At 41.2% G+C, this 27,938-nt stretch overlaps 1 protein-coding gene across 4 annotated transcripts in view; it reads left to right on the top strand.

Moving 5' to 3' along the window:
• Positions 1-27,938, top strand: part of ZNF475 (zinc finger protein 475) — a 65,777-nt gene that overhangs the window by 35,222 nt on the left and 2,617 nt on the right. The window contains exons 1-3 of one of the 4 annotated variants that reach the window (XM_061422970.1): positions 9,559-9,696; positions 23,141-23,351; positions 27,277-27,457. In XM_061422970.1, the coding sequence (XP_061278954.1) occupies positions 27,283-27,457 (175 nt within the window). In that variant the 5' untranslated portion in view covers positions 9,559-9,696; positions 23,141-23,351; positions 27,277-27,282. Of the gene's footprint in view, positions 1-1,079; positions 2,859-9,558; positions 9,697-23,140; positions 23,352-27,276; positions 27,458-27,938 lie in introns of those variants that run through there. The other 3 variants (XM_061422967.1, XM_061422969.1, XM_061422968.1) reach the window with 3 other exon arrangements.

Genomic DNA, 27,938 nt, shown 5'->3' with positions numbered 1-27,938 from the left:
AAGATAATCTTTCTTGAGCTGGGTTGTAGACCGGGATAAAACTGACTCATGCCTTTCCCCAAGGTAAAAACTCCTTTGGCTTCTGACTGTAATGAGATCTTATCAGCCCTTTCTTCTAGTTTAGGAAAATTGCTGGCCATGTGTTTATTTTAAAAAAAGATAGTTTGACAAGTAGATTGATGTCTATAAGAAGATATATCTGTATAAAACAAGAACATGAATACAACATCTATTAAAGGAACATCAACTGAAGTCTGAGCATCTTCATCCTAGGGAAGGTGTACAGATAGACCACCAGGAAGAATAGAGCCCAAGGTTGCATTCTTGGCTTGACAATTACAGCCATAATTTATTAATACTCCAGTCCCATAATAAAGAAGAGTGGATACCTGGTAGGTTACAAGAAGTTTAACTCACTCTGAAGGCTTCCTGATAATCTTCCTGTTCAAGCTTTAATTACTTCTGCTGGTTCTTAATCTTAGACTCATGGACACTCAAAAAGTCTGGCCTGTGACTATAGCTCAAGTAAAAGAGAAATCACAACTAAAAATATTTGATAAATTATTTCAATAAAATTCATTTCACTTGTACTAGTAAGAATTTTATATTTTTCTTTTAAAATTATTATTCTGGGAAGAGGTCCATAGGCTTCAAAGAACTGACAAAGGGATCCATGGCACTAAAAAGAATCCCTAAGGTAATGGAACGTCTTTTGTACTTGATCCGCAGTTTCATTAATCTAGTTTTCAGAAGCCTCGGTTCTCTCCTGCATGATCTCACCACCATGCCTCTTGGTTCATACCATATGTGTCGAGATGTGCAATAATTGTCCATCTTCCTTTGCAGTATCGAACGTTTGATACGGTAACAGTGCTGTTCATAACAGAAATGTTTTTCATATTTATTCCAACATTTACTGAACAAATCCTATGTGTAGTTATTATGATAGCCAAAGAGGATGCTCAGTCAAAAAAATCACTGCTCTTTATCAACTTAAAATATGTGTGTGTGCGCACGTGAATGTGTGTGTGTGAATGTGTGTGTATGCAATAACTTGTTGATTTATATTTCCCCTGCAGATCTTGGAGGCATCTGAGGTTTCATGGGGACTTTCCAGCATTCCAGACTGCTACCCTGCAATGAAGCTCTGAGTCACAGTCTTTGGGTCTAAGGTACTGGCTACGATGTGGAACCCCAAGACAGCCAACCTGACTAACCTTCACTCTAAGCAGAAGCCCAAAATGCGTCTGGCCTGAAATCAGAGCAAGCCTTAGAGAAAGCCTTCTTTGTTAATGGAAAGAGAAGAGGAGAAAAGGGTTTCCACATTGCAACAGTCTTTCCACCATTCCAAAGAGCCCACCTTTCTTATAAACCAAGCTGTTCTATTTGGTGAGTCCCATTCTAGCTTCTTGCCAGAAATAGAGCGTGACAATCGGGGTGAAAAAATAAAGACGAACCCTCGGAAAAACAGACCTGGAACTGTAATTCTCTCAAAGCAGTCCAGTAGGAGGATTATGTCTGGAAGTCAGCCCAGGCCCCCCGTGATCCCATCCCGCAGGCCCGGGTTCCGGGTATGCTATATCTGTGGCCGAGAATTTGGGTCCCAATCCCTTGGCATTCACGAACCCCAGTGCCTGGAGAAGTGGCGTGTTGAAAACAGCAAGTTGCCCAAGCACCTGAGGAGGCCAGAACCTTCCAAACCACCTCCTTTCAGCGGAAGTGGGTCCTACAGTCTTCAGGCAGCGAATGAGGCCGCCTTCCAGAGTTCCCAGGCTCAGCTGCTGCCCTGTGAGACCTGTGGCCGCACATTCTTGCCAGACCGGCTTCTTGTTCATCAGAGAAGCTGCAAGCAGAAGGTTGAGGGGCCCAGGGCACCAAGCCTGGACAGATCTGATGATCTTGCCGGTCTCAAGAAAGTTTCCAGTGGCATCACAACGCGACCAAGGACTGTCATCTGCTACATCTGTGGGAGGGAATTTGGTACCCTGTCCCTTCCTATCCATGAGCCCAAATGCCTGGAAAAGTGGAAAGTAGAGAATGACCGACTCCCCAGGGAGTTCCGCCAGCCACTCCCACAGAAGCCTCAGCCCGTTCTCACTGGACAGCCCAAATGTGCAGGGTCACGTCAAGGCCAGCTCGTGTCCTGCCCAAACTGTAGTCAGACCTTTGCCCCCGACCGCCTTCCAGTACACCAGAGAAGTTGTAAAGCTCAACCTAGTGGGCCAAAAGTTCAGGATTTGACATTAGGGAGTAGAGGTGGCCTGAAAGAGTCCACTAATCCCAAGCCTCAGAGGAACATGGCAGCACCCCCTGTGACTGATAAGGTAATTTGTGCCACATGATATGCATTGGGTAGCCTGGGGATGCATTCTACCTCCAGGGGAATGAGAGAAAAATGCCCCCAGAATCAGCTGCCTCATCCCCTAGGATGGTGTTCTTTCAATGCCCATTTCTGCCTCAGTGAAACCTAAGTTGACCCCCTCTTGGACTCTGGGGCTATATCTCCATTGGCACAGCAGATATAAAAACATCCTTGCCCAGTGGGTCCCTGGTCCTCTTTCATTCTGCTGCCTAAAAGAGAGATGGACTTCTTTCTTCTCTGAATCCCTCATACCAATAATCCTTGGGAGAGATTGTTATTTGAAAATGAGTCAGTAATGCTGTGTCTACATTACAGAGATATAATTCCCATTCCAACAGCCAATATTTATTACTGGTTTATTTTAGTAATCTACCTTAGGAATTCACTTTTGGCAACACTGGGTTATGCTGAGTTTATCGTACTAAAATAGAATCTGTGTCAAAAACCCCAAATGACTTTAGCAGTAATTAAACACTGGAGCACTTGTAGAACTAAACATGCTCTAAAGTGCAGCATGGTTTCTTTTAATGCTTACATGGCTATAGTATATGGGGAATTAACTCCCACACAGACCAAGAGTCACCTAGGTGTGTTCATGGATCTGGGAAATACTCAGTTCCTGCTGCTGCTCTGTACCCCATGTTTGGGTCAGACACCAGGCTGTGACCCCTGATTTGGGCAGTTGTAAATAAGCATGACCCTAGGGGTCCCCAGCCTATATAGTGAAGTGTCACTGGGTCTTGACCTGAAATTTCATCATCAACCAGGATTGGGGAAGGTTGCTTATGAGGGTGGCTACCTGCAAGATAAAGTGTGGTCCATGTGCTTCATTCTGCCGTGAAGCCAGGATAGTGGTTGTCCTGCCACGTGTCACACTTTACAGAACATCAAATCATGAGAGATAGGAGGAGGTCAAGGTCTTTTCTCTATGACTTGCTGCTTGAAACGCCCCACCTGTAGAGGTTCTTTAAGTGAACTATTTTCAGGAAACTAAGGTAACCCAACGGAGAAGGCAATGGCACCCCACTCCAGCACTCTTGCCTGGAAAATCCCATGGATGGAGGAGCCTGGAAGGCTGCAGTCCATGGGGTCGTGAAGAGTCAGACACGACTGAGCAACTTCACTTTCACTTTTCACTTTCATGCATTGGAGAAGGAAATGGCAACTCACTCCAGTGTTCTTGCCTGGAGAATCCCAGGGACGGGGGAGGGGGGGTGGGCCTCATGGGCTGCCATCTCTGGGGTCACACAGAGTCGGACACGAATGGAGCGACTTAGCAGCAGCAGAAGCAAGGTAACCCAAGCTAATGTAAACAGTTAAACCAGACTGACTGGGGGGTGGGAAGACATCTTTTATTTTTAATCCAGTTGTTCTTCATTACTTTTTTATTTTTTTATTGCATTACTTGGGCAAAAGTCAGGTACTTTTTCCAAACTTCCGTGTTTAAAATGAAATGATCTTTCACTTGCTGGCTTAGAGATTCCAAAACAATGATCCTAAAGCCGAAGAGTCAGACTAATGGGCATATTTTCCGATGAACTTGAAGAAAGAACAGCTAGTTTCTTTGCCGAATGAAAACCCAAACTCGTAAGTGTGGCATGGGCTTCAGGCTGGTCTCATAAACATGAACTGTTTTTCTCATCTTTTGGCTGTTGCTTTTCTTCCAAAACGTGTGGGGTCTGGATTCAGCAAGCAAAAGAATCCATGTCTTAGAGCCACAAATCAAGAACTCCCGTTAGTGTTCTGACATTCAGCACTGTTTCCTGATTGTATGCATTTTCTTTAAATGTTCTCAGTACAGAACTTGAGATAGGGAAGAGTGTGGTCAGAATGCTCATGCTTGTTGTTGTAACCCAGACTTTGTGCTTCCAAGAGTGGAGCCAGCAGGCTGAGCATAGCATGTTCTCAGTCACAACTGCTAAAAGAGGCTGGCCGGGGCCTCCGGCTTCACAGGAGGACACCTCCTGACTCACTGAGTCATCTGGAGAGGAGACTGTCAGGACAGGAGGCCAGTGATGGCTGTCAGTGACTTTCACGTTTAGATCAGAGGGAGTCCGTCAAAACAAAGGCATCAAGAGGACACGACAGCTATGTCAGAGCACAGCCAACTCTGCTCCTGACCTGAAAAGGCACGTGTCAGTGAGGAACTGGCACCCACCACCGTCAGATGTGCCTTGGCCTGTTTGGGGACCACACAGGCTTTAGTGGAGGGCATGGTAAGGTCATCCAACCTAGGGTCCCTTCAGCTGCCAGATCTGGAGCAAGCTAGGGTTCATTAAAATGGAGAAAACTCCTAGGCTTCCAAGAGGAATAAGACCTCTTGAACCAACAGACTTTATTCCTTCCCTTGAAAAGACATTTGCCACTGCGTTGCGCTTTCGGCAGAAAGCCTCTCCTGGGGAACGTAGTTTTCTGTTGCAGTTGTTATTAGACTCTGTCTATTGCTGTTTTTCTTTTCTTTGTATTATGTAAGATTTAGATAGTGCAGTGAATCGTTCATTTCCATAAAGAAAACGCCCTGTGCATTATTGGATTTCAGAATTCTGTCTGCCTGTGGCAGCCGACTTTTGGCTGACTGTGAGACACACGCACGGTTTTTTCAGTTCAGATGTTTGCTTCCTTTTCCCTTATGCCAGTTAGAACAATTTCCCCCTAGAATCCTTGATCTGAACTCATGTTAGAATCAGCGACCTTGCCCAGTGTTTTCAGGGGGCTCAATCTCGAAGCGAACTCAGGTGAGAAAAACATTTTCAGAATTATGACCACAGAACTTGGAAACAGTTCACTGCAGTTGGGCAACAATGACTGTGTCGCTGGCAGAGTGAGTTACCCTCCGCTCAGAGTGTTCCTCCTGCATAGACTGGCTCCGTTCTCTGATGACAAATGCTCCTGTTACCCTTCAGTCAAATCTAAACAAAGAAACAATGCCGAGATCCCTAAGACAATCCCCCCAACCCAAGTCATCAATGGGCATTCTGCACCAGCTCTGCTTTGCCGCTCACCACGGGATGGGTTTGAACTTGTCCCATTGCTTGTCATCCAAAATCTAAGACTGAATTCACTCTCTCTGATTTCACAGTGACATTGTGAAAGACCCCAAGCAGTATGAAAGAAGAATGACATCCACAAAGCGGATTTTTATTTAAAAGGGTTTGTTCTACTGTTATGTGATTTCAGAGCAGCACCGCACTCCCCCTTTTCCCTCTAGAAGAAGGAAAGCCTGAGCAAGCAATATCCAGTTTAGCAAGATTTTAAAAGTCATGTTACTTGCAGATGAAATTTGATGCATAATGTGGGAAACTAGAGATTATCAGTTTAAAGTTTAATTTGGAGCTTAATGTGATCCTTTGATTTCTATTTTAGCAAGCAGTGTCCTAAGTGATGCTGGAAGTGCAAGAATGGAGGTCACTATTGACCCTTATTTTAATATGAGTGAACACATTTTAATATTTGCCTTTAATATTTGGGAAAAAGTTTGCCCTTTTCCATAAGCTGATAGTATTTCAGTCTTTGACTTAAGGCCTTTCTGGCTAACTGAAACACAGATTGACAGTTAATTAAGTATAACTACAACCCAGAAAGAACGCTTTGTTTAACTATCTTTTATTAATTACATAATGCTTGGGGTTATTTTCTTAGTATTTTGATGATAACATGTGAAACACTATTTCTAAAAATCTGATACTATGTTATAAAATAGGCATTATTTTTCTTCAGGGAGATCTGTCTTTTTCTTTTTTTAACAAAGGTTTGTCTCTCTGAATGTAGTTTTAAGCTATACTTGACTTTCACTTTTCACTTTCATGCATTGGAGAAGGAAATGGCAACCCACTCCAGTATTCTTGCCTAGAGAATCCCAGGGATGGGGGAGCCTGGTGGGCTGCCATCTATGGAGTCGCACAGTTGGACACAACTGAAGTGACTTAGCAACAGCAGCAGCAGCAGCATCCTAGAGTTCTGAGCTACAATCCCATAAGGCACATCTCTAGCATCTGGTGCTGCCATCTGGTGTTTTCTTTTAGAGTAATGCCTTCTACACTCAAAAATATTATTTACTGCCTTTCTCTTTGTGTTACCTCCAAATATATTTGAGAATGTGCCCTTGTAATACAAATTCCATTTATTTAGGACTACCATTATGTATTTGGTTTAATATCATCAGTGCTGTTCCATTGCTAAGTATCTCATTCTCCAAAAGCAAACCTCCTAGTTAGAAGGTCACAATCAGAGACTCAGAAAGACTCAGAAGGGCAGAGTGAATGGGCTCACGTCGTGAAACACTGTTAAGGTGTGTGTGTGGTAAAAAGTGCTTGTGCTCTGTGCTTAGTCGCTCAGTAGTGTCCAACTCTTGGTGACCCCGTGGACGGTAGCCCACCAGGTTCCTCTGTCCATGGAATTTTCCAGGCAAGAACACAGGAGTGGGTGCCAACTTCCCAACCCAGGTAAAAAGTGTTTGGAGCTTATTAGGAGGCATGCAATACAGGGAGATAACCTGTACTGAATGCATCTATGGCCAGTGCTTTATGTCCATGTCCTCATTTTAATCTTCATAATATTACTATAAGACAGATACTATCTCCCTACTTTCCAAGTGGAAAAACTGAGGTTAAGCACCTAACCCAGAGTCACACAGTGGGTTCAGTTGTGGGTGTCAGAGCCAGATGTGTCTAACTCCAGAGACCCACACCTTTTTATGTTGCTAAAGAGAGAAGCATATGTGTTATACAAAAAGGGTAGGGCTATGCTGCCAGGCTTATGAGTGTTAGTTAAGCAGGGTTAAGAGGACCAAAGTTTGTTCATTCAACAGATCATTCTAGTTAGGCATTCTTGAGCTTCCATAGTGGCTCAGATGGTAAAGCATCTGCCTGCAATGTGAGAGATCTGGGTTTGATCCCTGGGTCGGGAAGATCCCCTGGAGAAAGAAATGGCAACCCACTCCAGTACTCTTGCCTGGAAAATCCTGGACAGTGGAGCCTGGTGGGCTACAGTCCATTGGGTCGCAAAGAATTGGACATGACTAAATGACTTCACTTACTTTGCACTAAGTACTAAATGTAGAATCATTAAAAAGACACAGTTCTTGATCTTGTGGTTTTTAGCCATATGGAAGAAATGACGTGAAGTAAATAAAAATAAATATAAAATTTCAAGTTGTAATGTGACAGTGTCTAATGGTGGGAGGTGGACATTCAGGTTCTTGGTTAGAGAAAACCTCTGGGAGGAAGTGACATTTCAGCTGAGACATGGAAGGTGTGAAAACATTAGCCAAGAGGATGTTGGGGGAAGAGAAGGGCAGAAGGAGGAGACATTCTGTGCGAAGGCCTTGAGGTAAGAAAGATCTTAAAATGGAACTAAAAAGTCCACAAGTAGTTAGAATCGAATGAAGGAAGGGGCAGGTACACATGATAAAGCTGTGGAAACAGCACAGCTGCCCAGTGGACATAGGGACACCCGTTATTTGGCTGTTGCAGGAATCCAGGTGAAAGTGGATGAAAGCCTAGCCTAGGGTGTTGGTATCAGAGATAGAAAAAAAGGGACAGTGGGCAGAACCTGGTAATAGTTGGGATGTGGAAGGGTGTGGAAGAGTAAGGAAGAGGGTTGAGGATGACTCCCAGATTTCTAAACTGAGCAACTGTACCAGTTCTATCACTTTCTAAGATGGGAAAAACTTAAGAAACAGGCTGTTGTGGATGAAGACCAATTGTTCCATTCTGGACATAACTGAGTTCACAACACTTGTGAGAGACATTTTAAATAGATCTTAAAGAATGGTGAAATTTCTACAGTGGGTGGGATTGGGTAAGCACAGAACATATGTGTAACCAGTGAGCAGTAGAAGGACAGTTTTATTTGTGATGACTGTATATGTCTTAAGTTATTAAACACAACAGACATTGACAGAGGAAGATTTGAGCCAAGATAATATCTTAAGACAGTGCAAGCAGATGGAGATCTATTTATACTATATCATTCATTGAAAATCATTCTTGGTTATGGTCATTTGTAACTATAAGACTTTATTCTTTTCTTCCCAAATAGAAAATAAAATTTCTATAAGACTGGCAAAAAAATGCTTGTGAGACATCTAGTTAGATAAGTCAGGCTAAATATATAAGTTTGAATCTCAAAAGAGGAATTGGGCTGGGAAATATATTTGTGCATGGTTAATATATATTTAAAGTCATCAGAATGAGTGTAGGACTCGAAAAATCAACCCAGGACTGACCCTGAAGCATCACAGTATTTAGGGGTTAGAGAAGAAGAAGCTGGAGAATGACTGACTGGAAATGCTGGATAAATGACTTGAGAGTATGGTGCCCTGAGCACTGTGACAGGAGAAAATGTGGAGAATAAGGGTGTGGGGAACAGTACGCAATTCAGAGGTAGGATGAAGGATGGAACGAGGTGAATGCCAGAAAATCTATTTGATTTGGCCATGTGGATTTAGTTTGACAAACTTGGAGAGAACACATTCAGAGTCATGATGGGGGCTGCAGAGTGTATGGGTGATATTGGACATGTTTTGAGAAATTTGGCTTAGAGATCGGGAGAGAAATAATAGGTAGGCTAGAAATAGAGATTTTCGGTTAAGAGAGGCTCCGTTAAAAGATGGGAGCTTGTAGACTTTATTTGATTATTTTGGATGAGGAGCCAGTAGAGAGAGGAAGGTTAAAAAAAAAGCAGGAGAAGTGATAAGAGCAAATGTAAAACCTGAAGGAGCAAAGGGAACCAGGACTGGGGTTCCATGCTGTGAAGTGGAGGGGTTTAGTACCAGGGGATGTTTCTCTATTTCAGGAGGAGGTTGAATGCAAATGAATGCAAAGCTACAGTCTGTTAGCTTATATTTTCTCAGTGAAATACCCAGTAGGCTTATGAGGACTATCAGATGAGGAGGAGAGATGTATAAAGAGAGAGAGAAAAGTGAATCTTAAGGGTCATCTTAGTCCTTTGTCTGTTCATGCCTTCGGTTAAACTAAGTTTCTGAAATCAAGACTAAGGCTCCTAGAACCATTTGCCTCTGGTTCCTAAACACAAGAATGACTTGGAACTCTTTGGAAGTGGTAGGAAAAAGTTCAGTGTGATCCTTCTGGTGGTTCCTACTCATATATTCATCTTCAGTGACCCTAGTTCACCTACTCAGACTCATCAGTGCTGATGTCATGAAAACTAGGCTCAACCTCACAAACCACCCCTTGATGATGCTGCCAGCTGGGCCACTAATAACCAGCTCCACATGCCATTTCCTCATCTTTTCTTGGTGCCAACCATGCCTGCGTATCAGGGCAGCATTCTAGGATCCCACGGCTCTCAGGTGAACTAAGCACAACTTTAAGGTAACAAGACCATTCTCTTCTGCACTAATGGCTCTTGAAGCCAAACCAAAGGACTCTTACGTGTGTATATAGCGTGTGTGAAATATGTGTTGAGGGTGAGAGTTACACATTTTAGAGCAACAGCATCATCAATGAAAGTTGATATATAGCTTCCTGACATAGAAATTGGAAAACAATACTCACCTATACAAATTATACTCTTAACATATTCATTTTTTAAATTTAATTTTATTTTTTATTATATTTATTTTTTAATTGAAGGATAACTGCTTTACAGAATTGTTTTGGTTTCTGCCAAACATATTCATTTCTAAAAGTAAGCCTCAAATTATAATTATATATCATATATCCATAGAGAGACCATAATAGATATAGCTACCTCTCTCAGAGCCCAAAGATGAACGCAACAATAGATGGTCCTGCCTTGGTGCTCCAGTAGGCACCTTTCTGCTCCAGTATGTATCTTTCTGCTTCTCTGAAAATAAAAATACCGATTGTAACCTCTGTGAAAGGAGAGGATACGTATTACAAGTTCAAATATTATTTAAAGCCTAAAATGAACAGAACTACCATATGCTGTACTCTCAAGGAATTTATCTAGCTTAAACAATTTCATGTGCCTTCCTAAGCCTCCTCTCCATGTTACCCTCATCTCCCTTCTTCCAGTCCCAAACACACACATCCACATTTTCTAGTGATAGATGCTTAGGAAACCTTTACGTAATGACTGAACAGATATACATAGTTCTTAGAAATCCACATTCCAAGGTCAACAATTAAAATCTCTCCCCAAATTCTTAGAACTCCACCAAAAACAGTGTGACACAACCTTGAAAAAGTCCCATTGAAATGGAGGCAATTGTCCTATGAACAGGCCCTCACTGCTAGATGTGAGGACAAATGCAACTTTATGAAGAGCGAGATCATTGACAGAATTTGACATAAGGCTAATTCTTTTACTTTCCCTTTTTATTCTGTAACTCATCTCCTTCTTACATTCCATTGCCTTTTTCACATCTTTACCTCTCTGAGGGTCTTATAGGCAGAGAAGCTTTATTGTTTAGTCACTAAGTCATGTCTGACTCTTTTGTGACTTCATGGACTATAGCCTGCCATGCTCTTCTGTCCATGGGATTTCCCAGGCAAGAGTTACTGGAGTGGGTTGCCATCTCCTTCTCCAGAGCATCTTCCCAACATAGGTATCAAACCTGTGTCTCTTGCATTGGCAGGCAGATTCTTTACCACTAAGCTACCAGGGAAGCCCTATAGGGAAAAAGAGGTCCTGCAAATTAAAGAAGGGTCTCAACAAATTTCCAATAATCCTACTCCAAGCATCAACTCTGATGCCATGATCCTGTCATTAAAAGTCCCTAAGCAGCTTTCACATCTACCTTTGTTTAAGCAGAGAAGGTAAAAACAGAGAGATCACTTGTCCCAAACTAAAGCTTCAGGAAATCAGAGGTTGAGGGAAGAGAGAGGAAAGGGAAAAATGGGAACCAAAAACTCTGATAAGAAAGGAGAAGATGACAAACAAATAACAAAATTGTTTCTTAAGGATAGAATCCTTTCTGTCTTATATCCAAGATGAAATTTTTCTTCTTTTCATTGGAAAACTTCTTTCCTGGGCCTTTCCCAGAGCTGGGGGCCCTCTAGTATACAAGCTGTATCAAAGCAGGCCCTGCTCCCATGTTCCAGGTCACATAGTGCCCCTGTTGTCCTTTTTTTTTTTCTCTCTAGAAGCTGGAAAAACTGAGTGCCTGCCACAATTATTAGGTTTTTCCTGTCTTCCCCCATTGCTTCATTTTACCCGTGACCCGGAAGCTATCTGAATATGAAGGTCAGGCCTGGAGCCAAACTGAAGAGCAAAGGAACACACACCAGGGCCACACCCATTTTATTCAGGGAAAGTTGTTCTTACCAGAATTTGCCAAGAGGTTGAATCCATACCAAAAACACCTCACTTTCCAACCAATAGCTTTCCAAGGGATCAGAAAAAACAAAAACTTTCATCTCAAATGTGAAAAGAAAAAAGAAAAGGAAAAACCTTAGCTAAGAAACTGTATTCCTTTCATAAACAGACACTTTCATTTGGATTTCATTCTTTGACTTCTGTTTTTCAGCCTTTGTTATCTCAGGACTAGCAAGTAAATAACTAAAATGCCAAGCATATATTCAAAATACCAATAGTTTGTTTTTAAAAATCAGGTACATGAAAATCCTCTAATGTTAACAGCATTTCCAAGTGAATGGCCAAGTCTTTCTTATTGTTAAAAGGAGCAAAACAAATCCCCAGATCACATGTAGCAGAGTCTTTAATAGTTGGCCAATAGACAGGCTGGATTGGAAAATTCCTTTACGTGGCATCCAGTGATTTCCAAAAACAATTTAATTTCAAACAACGATCCTTCCAGATGTGACATTTGGGTAGAATTGTTTGAAAACACTAGAAGTAAACGTGAAATACCAGTGGTTTTGAGACAATCAAACTGCAATTGTTGAGGTTTGAGACTGAACTACACAGTTACTCCTATATAGTAAAATGCTATTGATACTTTTTCTGCATATGTAGGACATGCCTGGGGGGAATGGAAACTTGATTATACACTTTCAAGCTCAGTCAGTTTGCTTGAAATTGTTTTAAATGGCCACAGGCAAAGTTCTGACTTTGGGAACGGCTTTGGGTCACCTGGATCTCCTTTCCCTTTCATCACTTTCAGCATCCCCTTCTGCCCGTCACAACCCCCATCCCTTGATATTGTTGGAAGGGGGTTGGGGAAATATGATAAAATCCTTCATAGAAAACTCTCATAGGACTATTTGCGTTTTGAAAGAGGATCTGGGACAAAGCAGTTTAATCCAAAGGAATGAATTTTTGAGGTAGTCCAGAGAACAGAAGTAGGAATTTTGTGGATTTCTCTCAAATCCCATACAATGGCTGACTCTGTGAACCCATAATGCAGAGCATGATAGTCAGCTGACCACAGATGACCTTCCCCTTCATGTTTCTAGAAGCTGCTGAAATCAAACAGATCTGGAATCAGATGACAAATGCACAGTGAAATCACATCTCTCTGAACAAATGATTTCTCCCTACCTCAGTTCCTCACAGCAAGAGATTCAGTTCAGTCGCTCGGTCATGTCCGACTCTTTGTGACCCCATAAACCGCAGCACGCCAGGCCTCCCTGTTCATCACCAACTCCCAGACTCCACCCAAACCCATGTCCATTGAGTCAGTGATGCCATCCAACCATCTCATCCTGTCGTCCCCTTCTCCTCCTGCCTTCAATCTTTCCCAGCATCAGAGTTTTTTCCAACGAGTCAGCTCTTTGAATCAGGTGGCCAAAGTATTGGAATTTCAGCTTCAACATCAGTCCTTCCAATGAACACTCAGGACTCATCTCCTTTAGGATGGACTGGTTGGATCTCCTTGCAGTCCAAGGGACTCTCAAGAGTCTTTTTCAACACCACAGTTCAACACATCAATTCTTCTGTGCTAAGCTTTCTTCACAGTCCAACTCTCACATCCATACATGACTACTGGAAAAACCATAGCCTTGACTAGATGGACCTTTGTTGGCAAATTAATGTCTCTGCTTTTTAATATGCTGTCTAGGTTGATCATAACTTTCCTTCCAAGGAGTAAGCGTCTTTTATTTTCATGGCTGCAGTCACCATCTGCAGTGATTTTGGAGCCCAGAAAAATAAAGTCAGCCACTGTTTCCACTGTTTCCCCATCTGTTTCCCATGAAGTGATGGGACCAGATCCCATGATCTTAGTTTTCTGAATGTTGAGCTTTAAGCCAACTTTTTCACTCTCCTCTTTCACTTTCATCAAGAGGCTTTTTAGTTCTTCTTCCCTTTCTGCCATAAGGGTGGTGTCATCTGCATATCTGAGGTTATTGAGATTTCTCCCAGAAATCTTGATTCCAGCTTGTGCTTCTTCCAGCCCAGCATTTCTCACGATGTACTCTGCATAGAAGTTAAATAAGCAGGGTGACAGTATACAGCCTTGACGAACTCCTTTTCCCATTTGGAACCAGTCTGTTGTTCCATGTTCAGTTCTAAATGTTGCTTCCTGACCTGCATATAGATTTCTCAAGAGGCAGATCAGGTAGTCTGGTATTCCCATCTCTTTAAGAATTGTCCAGTTTATTGTGATCCACACAGTCAGAGTTAAACATGAGAATACCTGCAAAGAACCCGGGATCATGTCTGACAAACAACCACATGTCAGTACGTCCCTATTTGCTTCGCAGTGGCAGTGCAGGCAGCCTGAAGACCTAATGTCTGGGTGAAAAGCAACTCTACCATTTACTAACAGCTCAGTACCTCAGTCTCCTGGTTTGTAAAATGGGAATACTGCATTTTATCCAGAGGATTATTGTGAGAACTATTAAGATAAAGCATCTTAAGTGCTTACTGCAGGGACTGGCACTTAGAAAGTGCCTCGTAATTGTTAGCTGCCTCTTGGTCGGACATTTTTGATATTGGAATATATACAAGGATTTCTTTCTATTTTATATTGGAGTATGGTTGCTTTCCCAGTGGCACTAGTGGTAAAGAATCCACCTGCCAATGCAGGAGACATGAGAGTTGCGGATTCTATCCCTGGGATGGGGCAATCCCCGGGAGGTATTCTTGACTGGAGAATCCCGTGGACAGAGGAGCTTGACTGGCTACGGTGCATGGGGCCGCAGAGAGTCAGACACTACTGAGCGACTGAGCCCTCAACAAGCATAGTTGCTTTACAATATTGTGTTAATTTCTGCTATACAGCAAAGTGAATCAGCTATATGTATACATACATCCCCTCTTCCTTGGTTTTCCTTCCCCTTTAGTTCACCACAGAACACTGAGCAGAGGTCCTCGTGCTGTACAATCCGTCCTCAGTTATCTATTTTATACATAGTATGCATATATGCCGGTCTCAGTCTCCCAATCCATCCCAACCCCTCATCCATACTTCTGTTCTCCATGTCTGACACAAGAATTTCTAAGAGGTTTTGCTCTTTTTTCCTCAAGTATAGGGAAGAAAAACTTTCCCTCTTATTTCCCCATCTGACCTTACTGCATGCTATGATATGTCTTCTGCACTCACCACAAACATTTCAATTATTTGGCCTAATAGAAGGGATAAGGAGTGTGGAAAATCTAAAACAGAAGCTATGGCCCAAATTCTTTATGTTCATTTTGTCAAGCAGAAAGAGGAACACTGTGAAAAATCCTCCAGCAAGTAAATGACTTGAGGGTTGTGCACAGTTACTGGGTGCTCTTGTGCTCTTGGACTCTCCTCCCTTCACAGAGGGGCTTCTTTTGCCTATGGATAGGTTTCTAGCCTCCTGTCAAGCTCTGTTCAAATTGCCTAAGTGCTTATAATCAAAGAGAGCAGGGACATTGCAGTGTGACAATCACTAATATATTGCTGCCTACTTGTTTTCTAAAGTGCCTGCCCTACTTCTTAAATTCCAGAGCCAGAGGTTCATTCCTTTGACTCAAAGCACTGATTCCATAGGAAATCCCAGCTAAAATGCAAAGATCCCCTAGATACGGAGCAAACCATGTCTAGCCACTGGCACATTCATGCAAATTAACTAAGTTTAGCTCATTTCTTAGAAATTAAATATAAGGCAAATACCTTTTGTTGAGGAGATAAGTGGGGCACCCTGAGTATTCACTGAAAGGACTGATGCTGAAGCTGAAGTTCCAATACTTTGGCCACCTGATGCAAAGAGCCGACTTATTGGAAAAGACTCTGATGCTGGGAAAGATTGAGGGCAGGAGGAGAAGGGGGCGACAGAGGCTGAGATGGTTGGATGGCATCACCAACTCAATGGACATGAGTTTGAGCAAACTCCGGAAATGGTAAAGGACAGGGAAGCCTGGTGTGCTGCAGTCCATGGGTTTGCAAAGAGTTGGACACGACTGAGTGACTGAACACAACAAAGTTGAAGAGAGAGTGGGAAAAATAGGCTGCTCAGTCACAAGCTCATATACTTTCAGAGTTTGGCAGCTGCATGTAGGGCCATAGGAAGTGGTGGAGAGTACAGTATCCGTAAGAGTAAGTCCCACCTAAGGATATTCACATTTGAAACTTCTAAGAGCATCATGCCAGTCAAATAAAACATGAATGTCCATTGGCTGAAATTGTGCTGAGTCCATCAGTTTGCAGTCTGAAATCCAGAATATGAAGCAGAGAGGAGGTAGTTCTATGGTGTAGCCTGGGTAAGATGCTGTAAAGAGGATAGCCTGGTCACGAAGGACCCATGATATGACCCACAGAGTTGTGTAGTAGTCGAACACAGGGACCAGGCGCACAGGCTTCATGCCAGGGCTGAGGGTAACTCATGCCAGCTGCCAAACACCATCTGGATCACCTGTGGGAGACTCCAGAACAGTGAGGCCTTTCTTGTGGGTCAGATATCTGGGAGCCAAAGCTTCTAAAATTTTTAAGGACCACAAAAAAGTCCAGGATCCTAGAACAGTTTCCCATCTGGAAAACAATCACCAGAACTAATCAGTGTGAGTTCAAACACATCAATGGGCAGAGAGGTCAAGAAGGCTTACTCCACATGGCAAGTCCCTTTCTTCCCTTGTTTCTTGACTAATTTCAAGGGGAATGGGCTCTGTACACCCCACTTAGGGGTCTGTCAACCTGACTTACTGCCTCAGGCAAAGAGCTTAGGAAAAAAACTAAAAATATTTCCCAAATAAAGGTGGTGAATTTAAGTACAATCATCCCCACCGTTAGGGCTAGTTCTGCTTCTGTCCCTAGCACGGTGCCTGGCACATGGCCTGTAATCGGAGTGTTCTTCCTGAACAGCAGCATCTGGGCTACACTTGAACCACCTCCTGAGTGGTGGAACCACTCCTGAGTGGTGGAACCACCTCCTAAGTGGCCCTTTCCTCCCAGTGCATTTCCAGTTAGTCAGTCTCATCTGCTGACTGAGTCTCATCCATGTTTTCAGCAGAGGTCTCTGGTTTCTTTCTGCTCACAGTGCAACTTCAATATCGATATTTAGAACAATTGCTTTATTGGCTTTCATGAAATTGAAATGTCTGTGATTCAACCCAGATGTGTGCAGAAATGACCATACTGTGCTCATGACCACCAACAGACAGGGCCGATTCTAGGCCATGTCCTGACACAGGAAGGCAAGGATTGTCCTGTATGCTTTCCCATGGTCACCATTTTAAAATATTATATCTCGTGATTTGCATCATTACAGATTAATGATCACAACTAAGATGGTTTGAAAGTGTCTTCAGGTGGGGCACTTTTTCCTATTTGACTCAAAGTGGTGGTTCGGGGCACAAGGACTGTTTCCTTTTCAGGACGTTCCCACACTTCTGGTTTCCCTGATCTCTTTTTGACTCAGGTTAATCAGTGTCCACAAATGAACACGGCATGAGGCTGTGTTGTTACAGGGATGTTATCATACAACCTAAAAGGGAAAAAAAGGGCCATTCAAGTTGCAGTAGTGTTTGTTTCTAAGTAATGTATGAAACATGTTACTTGGGGGAAAGAGCCAGGCCTTTTATTTACATACATATTTGGTAATAAAGACATCTTTTACATTTCAATATGGCTGCTTTGGCCTAGCCCCACTAAAATAGCCTCTCCAAAACCAGCAAGCCAGATACTTCAGTGACAGCAAATAAATCCAGCTAACTGCAGCCTTCCCATGTGCAAACGTGGGAGGCTTACTTTGTTCCCTGGTAACAGGTAGATAATTATACCTGTGACCTTTTAGAGGCACAGGGTGGGGAAGCATTTGGGAGGCTGAATGTTAGACAATGATTTCTCAGTCCAGCCACAGTCGGCAACATAGGCCCCAAGGAATGGTTCAGTCCATGCATCCCCCAAACCAACTTTTTAGCTGTCACTTTTCAACACAAGATGCTTCATACCTTACAAGTCTCATCCAGTTATTTGTGAATTCATTTTTTGGTGACTGCAAGCAAGCCAGGGAAACAAGTCTGAATAAAATAAAACTATCAGGAAGAGCTATCTTATGTTATGGTGGAAACAGACTTGTGCTAAATCCTGTGTTCAGATTATTTTTCCAGGCCTTTGTAGCTGAATTCTAGGATTTCAGTTAAGTTGCATCAGGCAAGCATTTAGCTAATACATTCAATGATAAACAATTGACAAAATAAGATAGCATTATTGGGATAATGTAATTTAAGATAGTCAATATTTTCATTTTGTATTGTATATTGATTTTATTCTATGCAAAGCTGAATTCATTCCTAATGTTAATTTTAATGCCAATTACTAATTGGTTCTATTACCAAACTGTATTATATACAACACCTTAAATATCATCATCATCAGTCGTTTCAGAAAGTAATTTGGACTCCACTTGATTTTTCCTTTTAGAACTGATTTTATTACCTAATCTCAGCCTAAGTTTTGACTCTGAAGTTGATATTTTTTATTGCTTTATTATTCTTATAAAAATGACACAAGTTCATTATAAAAATTCAAGCTGTTATAAAAGTATAAAATTAGCATAAAAATTACCCACAATTTAGGTTGACCTTAGTGAATATTGTTCCAAACATCTATGTAAATAACATATTGACATGCATATTTTCATTGAAGTGAGGTCATCTTATCAAAGTTATTATTGATGAAGATAATATATTTAATTTTATTTGAATTCGACAATAGGAGCCAAATGAAACTTCATTTGGCTGAAGTTCATTGCTGAAATTCAGAAAAATATTTCTTCACTAAAAGAGTGTTAGTTTTTAAAGGACCCACCAACGTTAAAAAACAAAGATAAATTATTAAAGAATTTAAGTTTTCACTCCATATTTTAATGTTACACTGATTTAATTGACTGTTTGCCATGAAAGTTGGAGAATTTAGTATCATTAGCATCCTTTCACCCTTCCCTCCGTCATCAATTTTTGTAAGGTATTTTTGTCAAGACATGTTGCTTTTCTATTCTCTTTTCTAACCATAGTTTCTGTAGTCATTTTACCTTAGTTCTGTGTTTAAATGGATTCATTGCAAGTCTTATAAATTCATATTTCTCAATATGGTTTCACAGTTTCAATATTTCTAAGTTTATTTTTGCTGTTTTGGTTTCATCTCTTGATTGCTTATATTTTATGAATTGATGTTTTTCAAAAGTGTCTGTGTAGTTTATTGACCAAACAGGGACATTTCAGAGAGTAAAAGAGGACACTATTAATATTAGTCAAGACAACAGATACAGTAGGGACTGTTTTATACAAAGCAGAACTTAAGATCTTCCTAAAGCCAGAGGTGGTATATTTCACAAGTTCTTGAAGGCTTCCACTCAGTACTTTTTGAGGCATTTCAGATCAGATCAAATCAGTCGCTCAGTCGTGTCCGACTCTTTGTGACCCCATGAATCGCAGCACAACAGGCCTCCCTGTCCATCATCAACTCCCGGAGTTCACTCAGACTCACGTCCATCGAGTCAGTGATGCCATCCAGCCATCTCATCCTCTGTCGTCCCCTTCTCCTCCTGCCCCCAATCCCTCCCAGCATCAGCGTCTTTTCCAATGAGTCAACTCTTCGCATCAGGTGGCCAAAGTACTGGAGTTTCAGCTTTAGCATCATTCCTTCCAAAGAAATCCCAGGGCTGATCTCCTTCAGAATGGACTGGTTGGATCTCCTTGCAGTCCAAGGGACTCTCAAGAGTCTTCTCCAACACTACAGTTCAAAAGCATCAATTCTTTGGCGCTCAGCCTTCTTCACAGTCCAACTCTCACATCCATACATGACCACAGGAAAAACCATAGCCTTGACTAGACGGACCTTTGTTGGCAAAGTAATGTCTCTGCTTTTGAATATGCTATCTAGGTTGGTCATAACTTTCCTTCCAAGGAGTAAGCGTCTTTTAATTTCATGGCTGCAGTCACCATCTGCAGTGATTTTGGACCCCAGAAAAATAAAGTCTGATACTGTTTCCACTGTTTCCCCATCTATTTCCCATGAAGTGATGGGACCAGATGCCATGATCATTGTTTTCTGAATGTTGAGCTTTAAGCCAACTTTTTCACTCTCCACTTTCACTTTCATCAAGAGGCTTTTGAGTTCCTCTTCACTTTCTGCCATAAGGGTGGTGTCATCTGCATATCTGAGGTTATTGATATTTCTCCTAGCAATCTTGATTCCAGCTTGTGTTTCTTCCAGTCCAGCGTTTCTCATGATGTACTCTGCATAGAAGTTAAATAAACAGGGTGACAATATACAGCCTTGACGAACTCCTTTTCCTATTTGGAACCAGTCTGTTGTTCCATGTCCAGTTGTAACTGTTGCTTCCTGACCTGCATACAAATTTCTCAATAGGCAGATCAGGTGGTCTGGTATTCCCATCTCTTTCAGAATTTTCCACAGTTTATTGTGATCCACACAGTCAAAGGCTTTGAGGCATTTAAATGGTGCCAAATGATGCCTTGCACAAAGGAGCATCTATTTGAAAGGAAAAGTTTGGCTCTGACTAAAGGCCCAACAGTTCCCTTCATGGGACTAATGGATGGGCTCTAGGGAGTCCACCAGTCATTCTAAGTCATATCCATTGTTCTCCATGCATGTACAATTTCTGGGGAGATGGCCATTCCACCATTAGATTTTCAAAGGGGCTAATGCCTGGAAAGTCCCATGGATGGAGGAGCCTGGTAGGCTGCAGTCTATGGGGTTGCTGAGAGTCGGACACGACTGAGCGACTTCACTTTCACTTTTCACTTCCATGCATTGGAGAAGGAAAGGCAACCCACTCCAGTGTTCTTGCCTGGAGAATCCCAGGGACGGGGGATCCTGGTGGGCTGCCATCTATGGGGTTGCACAGAGTCGGACACAACTGAAGCAACTTAGCAGCAGCAGCAGCAGCAATGGCTCCATATATGTTACTAATTGATATTTCACAACATATCTCCCCAAAGTTACATTGTTGGAGAACGTTCTCCAAACTTTCCTATAAATAACACCACACAACTATAATTTCACTTATTACTACTTAGTATTTATTGTGCGATTAATATAAGAAATGACCGAGTATAGCGTGTTTCTGATCCTCTGTAAAACTGCTAGTAATAAATTTGTGTGTGTGCTGTGTGCTCAGTCGTGTCCAACTCTTTGCGACCCCGGACTGTAGCCCGCCAGGCTCCTCTGTCCATGGAATTTCCCAGGCGAGAATACTAGAGTGGGTTGCCATTTCCTACCCCAAGGGATCTTCCCAACCCAGGGATCAAACCAGCATCGCTCGCATCTCCTGCATTGGCAGGTGGACTCTTTACCACTGTGCCACCTGGAAAGCCTCAATAATAACTTCCACTTTAGTTTTTAATATCTCTTTCATTAAGGTTCATGCAATAGTATTTAATGTTAGGACTATTTTTTCCTTCTGACCAGTAATTATATGTCCTTTTATAAGCTCTATTAGCTATTTAGTTGTGTGGTTCACTGTGGTTTTCTTCCTGCCTGAACACTTAGGGAGGTCACTGAAAGCTATTTGAAATTATTTGAAATAGGTATTCTAGTCTAGGTTTTCTGAAACTATGTCCATTCCTCTTCTATCAACACCTCTCAAGGTTATCCACTAAACCACTCTCTTTTCTAGATCCTTATTCTTTCCTTTTTGACTCAATGGTGATATTGCAAACTAAAAACAAGTGGATGGATGACAGGTCATCTACACTGATTAGGAGGAAAGCTATTAAATGTCCACTTCCCTTTGCATTGCATAGTCTTGGCTTAAAAGATGGAACATGAGGCATTCCTGACAGAGAAAAGACATTAACTAAAGAGAAAAAAAATGCTGCATGGAAAATAGAATAATAATTCCAATAGTGGCCAGCAAAATGATTAAAAACATATGAAAGTTAGTTGAAAGAAATATACACATATGAAAACTTCCCCTGAAGTGTTCATTGCTTCTGGCTACATCCAACCTAAATAGACTTTCCCAGGACACTTAAACAACAAGAACAAAATGCAATGAGCCCTAATAAACTTGCTGTGTAGGGGCATTTATCAGTAGTTGCCCCCCCTAAAACAGTTCACATCAGATTCATCAATTCAGATCGATTCAGAGATTAACTTTTTAAAGTATCTTTTTACCCTGCTGTTAAAAAAAATAGTGCCTTATCCCCAAAATACGATCTGAGATGTTGACAGGAAAACTGTTAATCTAATCCTTTGCTTTGCAGAAAATTTAGACAGCTTGGCTTCCTCTTTACCACACTCCCCCTTTCATGACACTTCGTAGAATTGGCTGGCCCTGGCAGTACCCATGTATACAAGCCCCCTGGGCACACCTTCCCACACCCTTACCTCGCTCAGCTATGCCAGTCACAGTAGCACACTAGCCAAGAAGGGGCCTTCTACTCTTTCCACCTATAATTTGGTCTTTTCTTCATCTCTTCTTAATCCCCCACACATGGACTTCCATCTGAAAACATAAGGAGGTTGGAGAGTAAAACCTTAGCAAATAGGGCAGCGGCAGTAACCACAAGTTGATTTTTCAGCTTTCTCTGAAATTTCAGACTGACAGTTGTGAAATTAATGAACAGTAAGAGGGTCTCTTATCTCCATTCAGACCCATGGGGATGGATTTTTCTCTTCAGCTGTATGTCTGGGTCGCTTGCACTTCCCTGGAGCATTGCTTTAAGAGTAAAATTCTCGAAACTTAAGAATATGGAGTATGTTGCAAGTTCAACTGCAGTTCAACCGCAAATATAGAGCATGGGGCAGGCTTTGGAAAATACAATACAGGACATCTTAGCCTTGTTATGGTATTAATTTTCTCCCACATCCCTGTAAGTTATTTTATGCATGTCTTCTAGCCTCTGTGTCTGCCTGTTTTCTTTTAATTTTTCCTTACAGAAGAAATCTTATGACAATGTGACATGAATGTCTCATTTATGACCCATACCATTTATTTTGCTTACATGCTTGGTTAAGGTTCATACTTTACATATGTAATTTTAATAAATTCATTATTCTCAAAGTCAAAAGAATAACTCTCATTTTAAAACTTAAAAAACCTGCATTTGTCTTTCAAGTAAATATATACAAATAGTAAGGAAGTTTTGGCTGTTTTTTCTGCTTTATTCTTTCTCTTAGGTCTTGAATTCTTCAAATATTTTTAAAGTCACTTTTCAAGTGTTAGGCTTTGCTACATGGCTAATAAGAGAAGGATAAAGAACTATTTTATTATTTTGATTAACATAGTATTTTCACATAGGTCAGTATAGAAAGATAGAATAAAAATATATTTCCTCAAATAATGTGCTTTTTTAAAGACTCGGATCATCCAGGAAGTAACTCCACTTTCCATTTCGCTTGGTCTGTATTCACTACAGATTTACTCAGCTCAAATCTGTTATTTCTGCTTGAGCATTCAGAAATATAAATGTGTTTCCTTCTGATGTTGATCTCGCCCTGTGCTTTTTCCACTGCAGGTGTAACCCCCAACAATCTTGTTAAAAGCAAGCTGATTGTAAAACACGCACACACTCTACCACATTTTATTTCCCCATGGAGACCACACCACCAACTTAATTTGGTTCTGCTTTCATGCTACCCAGTGCTACTTGAGAAATATTGAAAAAAGCCATTAAATTCACTGAAATTTCTTGCAGCTCAACTTATCTGGCCCTTTTCCATTATTCAGTGAGTACTCTTCCCTAACTGAGTCACTATAACATTTCCCACAGTGCTTAATCCCATAGTATTTTTCACTATCCCATTTCCCAGGATTGGAATCGCTTCATTCTCTGAAGATTGCTTTGCCTCATACTTAGAAGAGTACATTCATTTTATATTAGCTCCACTAGTGCCTCCCTTCTCTACAATAACCTTTCTCTAAATCCATCTATTTTATTTTTCTTCCTTTTTCCCTTTCCCATTTCTACACCCTTGATCCCATCTCCACACCCTTGATCCCATCTCCTCCTATCTCCTCAGAGACTTTTTCTATTGATTATCTCTTTTCTCTTAGGACCACAGTTTCTTGCTCTCCTCTCCAAATACTCCTGTCCTAACAACAACAACAAAGCTGATCTTTAACTCTATTTCTTTTTCAAATATCCTTTCTGCAAACCTTTTGAACGTGTACTTTTCTTCTTTACCTAATCTTTAACTCCTAACAGTTTAGTTTTTATCCTTTATCACCCCATTGGAACTAAATTATCAAAAGTCACTGGCTCATAACCTACTGGCCACCACATTTAACTGCCTTCCTCAACCATCCATTACTTCTGGAGCATTTGACAGACTCAATGATACCAACTTCTGGAACCAGAAGCGTTCCAGAATTGTGAATGGAGTCTTTTGTCTCCATACCCTGCTTCTTTAACTTTGAACTTGAACCTTTATCTCTTTAGGCTTCAATTTCCCCTGCTCAATCTCCTTATTGTAGATATTCTCCCAGGAATTTTTCTCTACTTACTATCTATATATTCCTCTTCTGGAATTTTTATGGTTTTAAACCTCTTCTCTGTGCAAATAGTTCTGAATCCCACTAATGCCAAAGTATAGGCTTCTGTTTCTTATTTTGGCTGGGCTTATTCGTGTTTAAATTCCACTAATATGTCTAACTCAACAGTTCCAAGACAGCATCTCTTTTCTCTCCTTCCCCAACCTGTCTTTTCCAATTTCTCCCTTTCTGTAACTGACATCACCATCTTCCCTGTCATCTAGAATAAAACATTGGTGTTTTCTTGGACCCATGATTTATTTGGGCTTCCTTGGTGACTCAGTTGGTAAAGAATCAACCTGCAATGCGGGAGACCTGGGTTCAGTCCCTAGGTTGGGAAGATCCCCTGAAGAAGGGAACAGGCTACCCACGACAGTATTCTGGCTTGGAGAATTCCATGGACTATTTCATGGGGTCACAAAGAGTCAGACATGACTGAGCAACTTTCACTTCACAGAGCAATGAATGCTCAAGCTCTCATAGATACGCTGCCCTGTTAGTTCTTTTAGATACTTTACAGACACACAAACTTTCCTGAATTGAAATTACAGGCTATTTCCCTGCCTCTCTGCTTCCTATCACTTACAAAACAAAATCCAGGTCTTATCATGGCATTCAAAGTTGTTCACAGCGTGGCTGCAGCCTACTTGTTTGGTTCTAGTTCTCAGTGCTAGACTGAGCATCAGGCAAACTGAATTATTCGCTATTCTCTGTAATCACTTCCAGATTTCTGTCCATGGGGCTTTGCTCATGCTGTCTTTGCTCAGCATCCAAAAGTTTTCTCCATCCTTTCCAGTCTTTTTTCTTTTTTTAACTTTATTTATTTTTGGTTGCACTGAGTCTTTGTTGCTGCCCAGGCTTTCTCTAGTTGTGGCGAGCTGTGGCTACTCTTTGCTGCAGTGTACAGGCTTCTTGTTGCCGTCTCTTTTCTTGTTGTGGAGCATAGGCTTTAGGCACACAGGCTCCACTGTTGCAGCATTAGGGCTCAGTAGTTACAGCTCATGGGCTCTAGAGCACAGACTCAGTACTTGTGGCACATGAGCCTAGCTGCTCCACAGCATGTGGAGTCTTCCTGGACCAGAGATCAAACCTATATCCCTTGCACTGGTAGGCAGACTCCTATACACTGTACCACCAGGGAAGACCCTTCCCAGTCGTTATGATCTAAATTTTGCTCATTCTTCAAATGGTACCTCCTTAAAGCTTTTCCTGATCTTCACAACTAGAAGAAGAGTTCCGACATTTCCAAACTCGGAATTTAATACATTTTAATAATAAATCATACTCTTTTCATTGGCTTAGTGTTTATATGAAAAAGTTTCCCTTCCTTTTACTTGTAATCTGTTTGTGTCTTTATGTTTATAAAATGTGTTTCTTATAAACAACATATAATTGAATGTTGCTTTGTTTTATCTAGTCTGTCAACTCATGCCTTTCATACCTGTGTTCTTTGGTCCACCTTTTTTTCTTTCCTTCTTTTTTTTCTATTTTTATTTTTAGATCCTCTGTTCTTCTCTTTTTATCTTTGTTTGGGTCATGGTTAACCCATCAATCCTTAAAAAATATATTCTCTCGTCTCATTGATTTTTTTACTTATGCCTCTTAGCATGATTTTGTACTTTAGTGGTTATTATAGACACTAAAACATGCATCTTTAGCACAGCACATTCTGTGATTTAAAAAATTAAGAAAAATATCTAAGAATTCTATGACAATCTATTTCCAATTTTAGTCCCTATAATTTGTGTTCTTGTTTACTCTGACTTTATACAAAAGAGAATATAAATTCCATATTCTTTTATTATTTTTCTTTAACGAGGCCGTGGTCCAAAGCAATTTTGTCATATATATGTACAAAAATACACACACATATGTATCATATATATGTATTTTGTGATGTATATGTATAGTATACTGCTTTTATCTGGGATTAGTACGTGGCCTAATTCTCTAGCTTTACCATCACAGTGAGGCAGGCCCCATTTCCTGAATTGGTGAGGGTTTCTCTCAATGCTCCTGGCTCTCTCTGGTGTTGGACTGTCACCCCATTACTAGGTGTAAGACCCAGTGGGTGGGAAAGTTTATATAGATGGTACCCGTATGCTGCACATCAGAAGAGCTCATACAGCTGTCCTGCCCTTATTTCTGTGGCAGAGGACTGTTGTTTCTAATTCCTGTCAAGTTGGAGTGTGGGAGGTTTTCTTTTCTTTCTGCTGATCCACTCTCAAACTGAGGCAGTGTTTTTTGGTTCATTAGTTTACCTTGCAACTTTGAGTATCTAATGGCTCAAAAATTTCTGATTTGTTCTCATTGTTGAAGTGGCAGAAGTGTTTCTTGTAATGTTCTATATCCTAGACAGAAGCAGAAACTCCCTATTGAGTTATATACGTATATCTTCCTTAGATTTGGTTCTTCCAGAAACAAAGGTTAAGAGAGGGCAGGTGATCCTAGGAACCTCAGTCAAGTAGTGAAAGAAGAAACAGGGAAGAGAAGGAAGTGAGTTAATGAGTAACTATGGTGCAATCCCACTGAGGACTTCTGGAGGAGACAGCCTAAGTGGGCAAGCTGGGTCTTTATCCACCAACTCCCATCTGTAATTGATTAGTTGTCCTGTCTCTAGGTGAAGTCTATGCCAGATCCAAAAAGGCAGAGAGTCACAGGTGCAGCAGAAGCATTTTACATGAAGGAACGAGAGAGAGGCTACAACAGTGTCTGTTAAAAACTCTGTGCCTGTAAGGACATTTATTACTTTATTTCTCAGGCATATTGATGTACTGAGAAGACGATTCATACCTGATTTATCTTTGTATTCTCCCAGCATGGAGAATAGTCAGAAGACAATCAATCAGTATTTATTAAATGAGAAAATACCTTTTATAAAGTACCAATATGTAAAATTCTGGCTAGTTCTTCATTTCCTATTCTCCTCCCAAAGCAACATCCTCACCCCCACCTCAATCACTCAGATAATATATTTTTATCTCAACTGCTAAAAAGGTTAATCTCACCAGAATGTTTAGATTTTTTTTAATTTATTGATTTTTCTAGTTAATTTAAATGTAGTATAATGTAAAGGTATAATTTCAAAACCTGCTAACAGGCATTTTGTATTACTTGCAGCCAACAATGATAAGACGTCCACCAACCATTGTTTGCTATATTTGTGGTCGTGAATATGGAACAAAATCGATTGCCATTCATGAGCCACAATGTCTGAAAAAATGGCACAATGAAAACAACTTGTTGCCTAAAGAGCTAAGGAGACCAGAACCAAAGAAACCAGAAGTCAGGACCATTACTGGTAAGTTTTTGGAAAACAAAAGACTTGATTGTATAAGGGAAGACTTTTCTCTCTAATGGAGAACGCAATGGCAACCCACTCCAGTACTCTTGCCCGGAAAATCCCATGGATGGAGGAGCCTGGTAGGTTGCAGTCCATGGGGTCACTAAGAGTCAGATATAACTAAATGACTTCACTTTCACTTTTCACTTTCATGCATTGGAGAAGGAAATGGCAACCCACTCCAGTGTTCTTGCCTGGAGAATCCCAGGGACGGGGGATCCTGGTGGGCTGCCGTCTATGGGGTCGCACAGAGTCGGACATGACTAAAGTGACTTAGCAGTTAGCAGTTTCTCTCTAAACTTAAAAGAGTAGAGGTATTCTTTTATTACTTGCTCAAGCAACTGACATCAGCAACATTTACTGTCTTGGCCACAAAACAGTGGCCAATAGAAAAAACAGTTCCAAAATGCCTGACCAAAGGGTTGTTTTCAGATGCTGA

Source organism: Bos javanicus, chromosome 7, assembly GCF_032452875.1.
Source record: "Bos javanicus breed banteng chromosome 7, ARS-OSU_banteng_1.0, whole genome shotgun sequence".
Taxonomy (NCBI): Eukaryota; Metazoa; Chordata; class Mammalia; order Artiodactyla; family Bovidae; genus Bos; species Bos javanicus.
The sequence above is the reverse complement of the archived record's forward strand: the minus strand, read 5'-3'. Positions and strand labels throughout refer to the sequence as shown.